A 12,131-nucleotide genomic window follows, 5' to 3' on the forward strand; every position below is an offset into this window, starting at 1 on the left:
GCCTGGGCCTAACTTCACACCCCCATCGAGTCTTAGTCATTTAAAAAAAAATAATTGAAATGTGTAGCCCATACTTAGAGATGGACCTGGGTCAAATAATAAATAATTCACAATCGATTTTGGTTTAACTATAAAATATAAATTTTATTTTACAGTAAGTACTAAATTAGTGTCGGCCCTAAACCAACCATGACACCCCTACAGTTCAGCTTGGCAGATATCATCTTATCCAAGTCAGTGTGTTTTCATCAACACACAAGCCCATGAGGCCTAGCTAGGGCCATTCGAGTAGCAGTGGAGCCAAGGCCCGGCGACCCACCCAGGGCCTGTGCAGTGCTTGGGCTCCGCCGTTTGCAGCATGAGATTTGCATGTCATTAATCATTAATTATATATATATATATATATATATATATATATATATGCTATTCTAATGAAGCGCATACATAACTAGAATACTACTCTACTACCTAACTAATGAATTAATTACCCTAATGAAGCTGCATATTCTAATGAAGCACGCGCAACATAAGAATAGAAGTTTCTTTCTCCTATTCGATATGTACCTTCTCACTGTGGTATATTCCTCTATCTTTATTTATCAAGGAATGTACCAAAACCTGTTTTGGGTATTGAAATATGACTAAAAATTCATCTTTATATATGTTCTCGTTTTTAGTGCTTTAAACTAGATTTAGTCTATTACGGGTGCCTGAATTTGGATCGAGGGGATTCCGAGAAACCCTCTAATACATACATGGTGAAAATTGATAAACTATACCTAATTTTTTTTTCGAGGGAGTTCTCCTGACATATGCAGCGCCGCCCCTGAGTATAAGGGACCGAGCCAAGTTGTGCTAAAAAAAGATATTTCATCTTACTTTTAAGTAGACATCCTACAAATTAGATATTTTTTTTATCTTTTAGCAATAAAACAACACAGCTACGCCGCAAGAATACCTTGTAGTAGGCGACGGTACGCGTACGTACGTACGTGGCAACTAGCTCACCATGTTGGAAAGCGATTGAGCAGTCAACGTCTCTCAACGTTCATTGCTTTTCACCGATCTTTCCTATACGTACGAGCTGAGCGAGCTAGTAGCAGTTTAGCACGCAACGAAAACGGCAGAGAAAAATCAAGAACATCGCCAAAGCTGACCGCCTGCTTTCTTTAATTCTTTCTCCATAGATTTTCTAAACTTTTTTTCGGCATTTGTGTGAGCCATAACTGAAATGTAACACCGGTGTTTTTAAAAAAATATTGAATATGTTATATTTATAAAGTACTACTAGATTTTTACTTCCAAGTAAGTTACTTCCATCCTTTATAATTTTAAATAACTATAAAAAAAATCAGATAATCTTTTATGAACAAAAAACACAACCTTACCCTAGTACTACTACTGTAGCTTGCCATACTCCAGCTCATAATAGAAGCAAATCACCTTTGATCCTAGGTATTTCTTATAATTTTATAATTTGTCATTTTGGATGAGAGTGTTAAACTTTTAAAATAGTTAATTTAAAAGCACTAGGACAACGTATATAGATGAATCATAAAAAGTATTTTAATTAAATAAATATTTATTTATATATTCTAATAGAAAATTATATAAGATAGATTTAAAAGACTGTGTTATTATCTAAAACGATAAGAATTATTAAACTGGTGGGAGTATTTAAGTAGATACCTAGCAGGCTTTTATATCTTTTCAGAGCTTTGCTTATTTAAGTTGCTTCCTTTGAAAAAGAAATATTGGAACATATTTTTTTTGCGTACGGCTAGGAAAGGCTTGCGAGTTGCTATTATTGTTGATGATGTTAGATGCATGTATGCACATTATATATTGCAGCATGGCGGGAAGTTGGCAGATGAACATGTTATTCATCATATGTCTTGTACGTGCAACCTATTGATGGCATTTGAGTTGTTGTCGTGATAAATGGCCGTGCAAAATTCCACTTTCACATCATCCACAGATTTCCGCAATTTCCACATTATTACTGTAACAGATTTGATTCTCTATGACGAAACGAAAATATCACAGATCGATAGTCAAATTTTGTTGTGAAATTTTTTTCTTGATCTAAAACTACGTGAGATATACATATTTTATTTTTGAAAGTGTATGCATGTATATACACACGTGTGCACTTATTCACTATGTGCGCGTACACATATATGTGTCCTACCCATATATACGGGCACTTTCAATAAATTCAACCGTAATATCTTAAGATTAACGAAGTTAACATAAATATCTTCTTGTTGACGGCACATCACTAAAACTGAACTAATCAAGTCTAGGAAGTGAACCTTCGTCGATAAATTTCACCAGATCATGAAGAAACCCAACCATTGTGTTACCATGCTCAATTAAGAAATTAACGTGTGTAACACACACACATATATATATATGTATATATATATGCTTCACAAAATGTGTGTCATATTGGAAACTCTTATCTATGGTTACCCATATAGTTTGGGCAATAGGCTGATCAACCAGGTAAATGTTGTGGAAAATGCCGTACTTCAGAAAAATCATCGAGTGCACACTTGTTTTTTTTCCATAGCTGATATTTTCCGCACGCTCATTGAAATTATAGATTGAAGACATTGCCACCATTTTTAAACAAATGAGACCACAAAATTGTTAACAATGACTCAAATTTTAATTCTAATATAAACCTATCATTTAAATGACAAACCTTCAATGCTGAAACTTCAACATTTTTTACCGGTGAAGAAGCAAAGTTATTCATAGTATCCTGATCAAATGGGTCGTGCTAAAGTGGGCCGGCCGAGCATATCCATAATATATATGACTCAAGCACGTCATGGGTCGTTAGTCGTAAGACGTGCCCACATGTCATGTTTTGCTTGGGCCGAGGGTGTACTATGCTTGGCCGGCACGACATGGGCCGGTTGCCGTAACAAGCAGCATGGCCCAAGCATGAACACGACCGGCCAACCCACCTATTTTCCCATATTTTTTCTATATTTTATTAATATTTTTCACGTGTTTTTTCTATTATACCTTTTTTAACCAACTTCGCATATATTTATCTCTTTTTTAAAAAATTTCCTTCAATTCATTTATCTTCTATTTTTTCTTCTTTCACATTCATTTCACTTTTTCACACATATTTTAAATTTATTAGATATTTATACTAGTGAGCTATAATTAATCCGTAGCCTAGCCTGGCATGGCCCGTCTCCTCAATGGGTCATGCTTAGACCGTGGTTTCGGCACATGGGCCGACATGCCATGACCTGCTATATGTATTGTGCCTAACCGGGATGTCTCGGGGAATGGCAAGTCGTGCCCCAGGCTAGTTGTGCCATCCCGGGACACCCATTTAGCTATGTATATCTGACTGCAAAATCGAATGTGCCATTCTAATGGGCATGGACGGTAGTGATCATATGGACAAAATAGTCTAAGCTTACAAGAGGTATCAATGCTAAGTACTACACTCGCTTCATACAGTAAGACTTTCGAGTCTTAGCTAATTAAATTTATCAATTGATTAATACATATAGTTTATATATGTATTTAAATTCATATATATATATATATATATATATATAAATCTAGACAATGCTAATTAAAATGTCTTAGGTTGTAAAATTAAGGGAGTAGATAGCAGGAAGTTTGAAGTGGGGAGGTGAGACCCGTATCCTGTTGCTACTTGCTAGTGTCATGCATGTTGCATTGTGAAGCTCAACATGAGACAATTGTGACAACTTGTGATGTTACCGCTAGCTAGGGAAGTGGGGGTTAATGCATATGCATGTATTGGTACATATGATGTGGATGCGCATGTGAAGATGCTGATATCATAATCTTAGTTATAGCACATCCCGTCTCTTATTGCAACTGGTACCACACAAATATATATACTCCAACCAATCGTCAATATTGCAAACAATATTTAGTACATATATGGGATACATAAAAACAATTCTGTTGTTTGAGCTGCCCAAGTTCTTTTTCTTATCAGTCATTCATAGTCTGAACTTGCACAATATAAATAGCAGTAACTGTTGTACACATAAAGTTTGTCTGTTGTTTTATTTCCTAGACTATTCTAGATACATGTTTATGGTTGCATAGATCATGTTTGTTTTTCATATATTTGAGCATCACCCAATTATACTAGATTCTTTGTTTCATCACAAGGAAAAAACACATAAGTATATGTTGTTGGATATTTATCTATTGGTAGAAAAATATGATTGGTAAATAAGAAAATAATCATTGGTTTGATATAATGATGCATGCCCCCAAGAAATGACACATAGTAGATGAAAATTTAGAGGGTGATTGTTTGGCTTTTTCATGAAAAAAAATCAAACGGTATATTTGCAAATAAAAATAATTTCTGAATAAAAAATTTATATACGTATCTTGGCAATCTAAAAGAAGACTGAAAAATAAACTTCAGTAAAAAAAAATCCTAAAATCGACATCAAATTTATTATTGAAAATTCAAATTAGCAGAAGCGAAAAGGTTTGGGTGTTGCTAATTCATCATCATTCTCGACCGTACACTGGTAATTATATTCGTTGACCTCAAACACTTCTTGTAATTTGAGTTATGAATGGTCAATTTTACAATCCAACCTTATCTGTTTGAGTTCACAGCTTGTTCCTCATTTCTCTATATAAGCAAGCCTGCTCGTTGTAGTCTTCTTCACACGCTAAGAAGCTGATCGAATCAGCTCAAGCTCAAGCTCAAGCTCATGCATTCCATTGATCAGAAGCACAAAGCTGCCACCAGTTATTGCGGAGCAAGTATTCCAGCGTGCATGGCGTCCGAGCAGGAGCCCGCCGCCGTGCTGAGGTGGACGCCGAGTCCGCGGCGGCGTCAGGACGACGAGGCTGATGATCATCACAGGGGGGCATTCGACATGGTCTCCGACCTCGGCGGCTGCATGCGCGGCACCGAGGGCTTTCCCTTCGGCAGCGGGCGCTCGTTCGCGCCGCCGCCGTTCCTGACGGCGCCGGAGGCGGAGCCGCCCTCGCTGGAGATAAGCGTGGGGATGAACAGCGACGTTGCCTTGGTCGCCCGGGACCAGGTGACGTCTTTGCGCCAGCCAGACCAGGGCGCCGTCCTCGCGTGGGAGGACCTCTGGGTGTCCACCGCCGGCGGCAATCGCCGCCGCGTTCCCATCCTCTGCGGCCTCAACGGCTACGCGCGCCCCGGCGAGGTCCTCGCCATCATGGGCCCGTCCGGCTGTGGCAAGTCCACTCTTCTCGACGCCCTAGCAGGTAAAATGCATCCATGTCAGTCTTGTGATCTCGACTCGCGCGCGTGCTCCGACGCGAACATCACGGACGGAATTGCATGAATTCTGGGTGCAGGAAGGTTAGGTTCTAGCATGATCCAGAAGGGAGACGTCCTGATCAATGGCCGGAGGCAGGAGCTGGCGTTCGGCACGTCGGTGAGTCGGCGAATGATCTCATGTTGTTCGATAAAAGAACTAAAGATTCGATCGAGCAATCAATCGAGCTCACGATCGAGCATGCCATGTGCGGAGTTGATGGAAGTATGATCTCTCTCGACTCTCGTGAAACGTACGCATGGATCGAGCAGGCGTACGTGACGCAGGATGACGTGCTGATGAGCACGCTGACGGTGCGGGAGGCGGTGCACTACTCGGCGCAGCTGCAGCTGCCGAGCGCGATGACGCCGGCGGCGAAGCGGGAGCGCGCGGAGGAGACGCTGCGGGAGATGGGGCTGGACGGCGCGGCGGACACGCTCATCGGCGGCCGGTGGGCGCACCGGGGGGTCAGCGGCGGGCAGCGCCGCCGGGTGAGCATCTGCACGGAGATCCTCACCCGCCCGGCGCTGCTGTTCCTCGACGAGCCCACCAGCGGCCTCGACAGCGCCGCCTCCTACCACGTCGTCAGCCGGATCTCCCGCATGGCTCGCCGCGAGGGCATGGCCGTCGTCGCCGCCGTGCACCAGCCCAGCACCGAGGTGTTCGGCCTCTTCCACGGCCTCTGCCTCCTCGCGTACGGAAAGACCGTCTTCTTCGGCCCCGCCGCTGACACCAACCAGGTATTGTATGCATCGACCAGTTACATCTAAAAACCTGAGTTGATAGAAAAAGAAGACAATTTATTTTATACACTCTAACGCTTCGACTATTTTATCCCAAATACGGTTATGTATCCATAATTTCATATATATATGCAAAATACTTTTACTATTGATTAAACGTTTGATTTTTTTTCTTCTGTCAAACATGCGCCCAATGTATGGGTGGCTGGGGAAGGACGTGTATGGACTTTTTGACTTGCGTGCACGTCTTCAGATTATCATCCAACGACAGTGACCGGATTTGATTGATAAAATTAAAATTTTCAAACTTTTAATCACTAGACGGATCTATACAAAGAATATTACAGGCAAAACAAGAACGTATTGTATGAGAACTTGGCTTGCTGAAAGGTGAGCTTATGTGAAAGCCCTAGCCAAGAGCGAACTGTAGATGTCGCTAGCTTACTCAAAAACAGAAGCAATGAACAGAGCAATTTTAATGCGCTGAAACACACTCAAACAGTGACTCCGATCGGTCGGTGACGTGTGAAGTTAGACCCCTTTGATTTGTAGATAAAATATAGGAAACTTAAAAAGATCTTAATTCTATAGAATAAATCCCTAGAAAGACCTTTGAAACAATGAATTGAAACATATGCTTTACTTTGACTTTTATATGGAACAGCTCTATAGAGATTTTGGAAGGAAATTTGGCAAAACCTTTATCTTCTTGGGGATTTTCTTTGAGTGATCTATTTCTCTCATCTGATTCTTATGTTTTTTTAATCTATTCGAACGATCATTCCAATTTTTCACATGTGCTTTATAATCTTTAATTCCACACCTGCAATCCTATATAAATCGTGTGCTTTTACTGTTCTTCAATTGTCTTGCATTTCAAGAGAGCATTAATTCTCGATGCTTTCTGTGGCTTACATACACGTTACACCTTTTCTTTTGGGAGGGCCCTGTAGCTTACACTTCTGAAGAACTCATTGATGCCAACAGGAAGACGCAGCTGCAGTAGTAGCAGTAATCTTCACTGTACATTGTAGCTTTGCCGGCTGCAGGCTCGCAGCAGGCTGCGGCTGCAGCATCATTTCTATACAGTAATGCAGAGTACAGACGCAATAGTTAAAATTTGGCAAACTTTTCAGTTCTGAAAGCTGCAAGATCAGGTTCCAGATTTATTTGTAAAGATCCTTCCTGTAGTACTGTTAGTAGGTAAGACACTCCGCCGAAATCCTGATACAGCAAGATATCAGATCGATGTGGACCATGTGGTTGAAATTGAAATGAGGTAGCTCTGGGTCCGGTGAACAAAAATCTTACAGTTGATAAATTTCTATAAAACATGAAGAAATTACCCGTCTATAGAATGGATATGGAAGGTTTTTGAAAAAAAATTTATGGAGGTAGAACTAATCCCTATGAAAATCCTATAAAATTCTTACATATCAAAGGAGTCATCGCCCATAAATAACTGAAGAGACTCGGTTTTTAGGGTAGGTTTAGAAGAAATTCCTAGCACTTCCTGGTTGCTAATAAGATCTATGTTTCTGGTCATTGAAGAATTTCTTTGGAGGCCTAATATGATATTGTGAGGTCTCCCTATCTCAGGCAAATTCTCACCGAGTGAAACTCATTTTTTTTAAAAAAATATTTTTTGGGTAAATTTGAAATTAACCAGCATGAACATAATTTAACCATAACTTGAAGAAATTCGAGTGGATCCAAGAATTTTGTCCAATTGGAAAATAATCTCAGGAAGTTATAAGATTGCGGGATGCCAATCGAGATGTCACAAAGGCAAATTTTATCCAAATGATAAGTGCTTACTGTTTTTATTGATTAGCTCCATGCTTTGCAACATATAAAATAGCAAAAAGTTTATTTTACTCGCAAAAACTAATTCATTGGAGTACTTAGCACCATAAACTATTTTTTTAGTTTATTTTACAACTGAACTATTGAAAATGATTCACTTTACTATCTGACGGTACTTCTATTTTTTCTTTCCCTCCATATTAGTCATAATTTGCACTAAAATTTTTATAGGACGATAGATACATTACAACATACCTCTGGCTATTTTTTTAGAATTTCTCAAGTTGTTTACATAGGTTGAAAGCACCTTAGATTAAGTTCATGCAATGATGGAAATAGTCACGAAAAAATTGATTTTTTTAAACTTTGATAATAGTGTCATCCATGGTTCTAAAAACTTGCAGCTTAAAATACAACTTGTATTAACAATAACGACAAAGAAAAATATTATGAAGTAGTGAAGAGAACTATTTTCAATTCTTTAAGGGGGTAAAATAAGCCTTTTTGGATGTAATGGACTTTTGGGGGAGTAAAATGGACTTTTTGGATGAAAAATATCCTAATATTGCCAAAAATAAATAAAAGTGTGTGTTCCATAAAATATGTTCATTCATTTTTTTCTATAAGGAATATTTACCTTAATTTAATTCTATATGTGGTCATCCCTTTAGATTCAATTGTTATGTAATATTAAGAGATTCAAGGAGTTGTCAATAAAAAGTACAATATAAATAAAAATGAGTATTTTTCTATCCTTGAGAAGGTACCATGAGGTACCATCGTTTTCTACATAAAATTTGGTATCTTCTAGTATCTAAGGTACCAAGAGGTACTAAATTTTACATAGAAAACAGTGGTACCTTGTGTTACTTCTTAATGATGAGAAAAATGCTCAATAAAAATAGGTAGGGTACCAGATTCACTGTCAGCATCACTCCTCTCATTTAAAGGACTATAGACTATAGATTATGATATTTCTCCATTTTTGTTTCAGTTTTTCTCTATGAGCGGGTTCCCTTGTCCGTCACTGATGAACCCTTCTGACCACTTCCTGAGAACCATCAACAAGGACTTTGACAAGGTGAGCAAATCATGATTCATGAGATCAATTTGATGCCACTACCTTAATCATCTGAAAATTTTCTGAATCAGTATATGTAACTCTCCACCGCCTATGTTAGTCTCCGTCGCTTGGCTATACTTTCTCTTGCGAAGAGCTAATTTTCTAAATCATGTTTGAATTTTTACTCTTGCCTAAATGAAATAAAATTGACAGTTCTTTTGCCGGTTTGGCTTAAAATAAACATCTATACTCTATGTGTTCAATTATATTGGCACTTATGCTATTTTTTTGGAGGATTAAAGTTGATGTGTGAAATAGTTTTTGAAGTACATGAAGAAGTGGGGAATGATGGTCTGATTAAGGGTGAAGAAGTAGACGGAGAAGTAGTAGTAGATATATGGAGCTAACTCTGGTGTATTTTACTTATAGTAGAATTTAATCCATACCCGTTGTTTCATTTTTATTGGACGGATGTGATTAAATTATACTACCAACAATATTAGGTGCAGTAGAAATTTGAAAGGGTAATATCGTCCTTTTTATTGTGGTCTTTATTAAAAAAACAAAATTATAAAATATTGCTAACCACGTAATTAACAGAGTATAGAAATATCATTTTTCTACTGGTAGTATAATCTACCAGTAAAATGCACTGAAGAGTTACTCGTAGATATATACATATTAAATGGGAGAGCTGGAGAGGGAGTAATATTAAGAGACGAAAAGACTATATCATTACACCTCTCCTTCTAAGCTAGCTATTCATTCCTCAGGATATCGAGGAAGGCATGGACGGGAAGATTATGACAACAACTCAGGCAATCGACACCCTAGTCAGCTCATACAAATCTTCCTTTCATTGGGAGAAAGTGATGCATCGGATCGAACAAATACGCGCCAATGTACGTCGCTCACACATTATTGCATTAATTTCCTGTATATTTCTGCATTAATTTTCTTCATGCATGTTTGCTTAATTTACATCCTATATAATAATTTTAATTCTTTATCTGCAGGAAGGGCAGCTGGTGAAGAAGGAAGGGGGGCAGCCGACCTTCCTGACGCAGTCCTGGGTGCTCACCAAGAGGTCCTTCGTCAACATGTACAGGGACCTGGGCTACTACTGGCTGCGTCTCGCCATCTACGTCTCCCTGTGCCTCTGCGTCGGCACCATCTACTACGACGTCGGTCATACCTACGGATCCATCCAGGTTAGTTCGCCGACGGCCATCCATGGCTGAGCTAGCTAGCTCGCTCCGTCGAACTGTCAGAGTCTTCCGTATAAGTTTGCTCGGTTTAATATTTATCGTATTAGTGTACTGCACAGCTTGTGATAATTTGTGTGTGTGTGTGTGTGTGTGTGTGGCCGTCTGAAAATCTCTGCAGGCCCGTGGCTCCATGCTCATGTTCGTCGCTGCCTTCCTCACCTTCATGGCCATCGGAGGCTTCCCCTCTTTCGTTGAGGACATGAAGGTTTACTTATTTACTGATTATTGAATGGCATTATGTCGAATCGCAATTTTATACCAGACAAGATACTTGGGAGTAGTGAGCAATTAGAGACTTTGTATCTTTCCGGAGCATTTTACTGGCAGGATTATACTACCACTGCTAGAGCTAATCTCATCTGTCGATTTAAAAGAATATTTTCGTACTTTATTAATTAATTGATTAGTAGTAATCTGTAATTTGTTTTTTGAAAAAAGATCACAATAAAAATGAATATTACCCCTTCTACTGCACATAATATTGATGGTAGTATAATCTAATCACAGTCATTCGATAAAAATAAATCAACGGTATGTATTAAATTCTACTACAAGTAAAATGCACCGGAGTTAGCCGCATTAATGTTGACTCATAAATGTTGATACAGATATTTGGGAGGGAGAGGCTCAATGGTCACTACGGCGTGGCGTCGTTCGTGGTCGCGAACACGCTGTCGTCTACACCGTACCTAGCTCTCATCTCCGTCGTGCCAGGCGCGATAGCCTACTACCTGACCGGCCTCCGGAGCAGCGGCGAGCACTTCGGCTACTTCGCGGCGGTGCTCTTCACGACGATGATGGTGGTGGAGGGCCTGATGATGACCGTGGCCAGCGCCGTGCCGGACTTCCTCATGGGCATCATCACCGGCGCCGGCATCCAGGGCGTCATGATGCTCAACGGCGGCTTCTTCCGCCTCCCCGACGACCTGCCCAAGCCGGTGTGGCGGTACCCCATGTACTACGTCGCCTTCCACAAGTACGCCAACCAGGGGCTCTACAAGAACGAGTTCTTGGGGCTCACCTTCCCCAGCAGCGACCAGGCCGGCGGCGCCGCCACGATCACCGGCGGCGAGATCCTGAGGGACTACTGGCAGGTGCAGCTCGGGTACAGCAAGTGGGTCGACCTCGCCATCCTCATCGGAATGGTCGTGCTCTATAGGATGCTCTTCTTTGTCATCGTCAAGCTCGTCGAGAAGATGAAGCCCATGGTGCAAAAAGGCTCAGGTTAAGGAGGGACATGCCTTTCGGTGAAGGTTATCACTGAGCAAGGTTTCAGCAGCCCATGATCCAAATGGAGATCGCGATAACACGGTAGTGTGTGCTGTGTTGGATAGATGCAAACGTTAGCATACGGTAGTAATTAAGCTACGCATTGGACAGGTTGATTGATATACATGGTAGTGTACCTTTTTGAGGAAATACGTACATGTAATGTAATACTTGTTTCCCCGCAAAAAAAAAATGTAATACTTGATAGTGACTTAGGCCCTGTTTCTTTCAGCTTAAGATTATTATAATCTAGATTATTGAATCAGATTATTATAAGCTAGATTGTTATCATCCATAGTAGAATAAACCGTGAGTTGTTTCTTTCCTAGATTATTATAGCCTAGATTATTGGGTTTACAAATCTAAATAGGGAGTGGGGTGATATGGTGGGTAATTTTTTACCCAATAAGCTAGAAATAGCTCACCTAAATGAGCTTATTAGATTATAATAAGCTGAGCTCTAGATTATAATAAACTACTTTAATAACCTGACTGTTTCTTTTAGCTTACTCCTAATAATCTGGATTATAATAATTTCAAGCTAAAAAAAATAGGGCCTTAGTGTATATGTAGTGAGTATATATATATTACAATAATCATTGTGTGCAAGTGTGTAGAGCCGAATACAAAGAATATATTTATAGGTATGTAT

General features: G+C 39.9%; 1 protein-coding gene across 1 annotated transcript; it reads left to right on the forward strand.

The window, feature by feature from the left end:
• The first annotated feature begins 4,814 nt into the window (after positions 1-4,814).
• LOC102716625 (ABC transporter G family member 1-like) lies at positions 4,815-11,474 on the forward strand. Its single transcript, XM_040527339.1, is given in 9 exon segments — positions 4,815-5,277; positions 5,371-5,450; positions 5,603-6,070; positions 8,874-8,960; positions 9,716-9,844; positions 9,959-10,153; positions 10,329-10,415; positions 10,819-11,424; positions 11,427-11,474. Coding segments are annotated over 9 exon segments (2,163 nt in total).
• The last annotated feature ends 657 nt before the right edge of the window (positions 11,475-12,131 follow it).

The sequence above is a fragment of the Oryza brachyantha genome, chromosome 9 (assembly GCF_000231095.2).
Source record: "Oryza brachyantha chromosome 9, ObraRS2, whole genome shotgun sequence".
Taxonomy (NCBI): domain Eukaryota; kingdom Viridiplantae; phylum Streptophyta; class Magnoliopsida; order Poales; family Poaceae; genus Oryza; species Oryza brachyantha.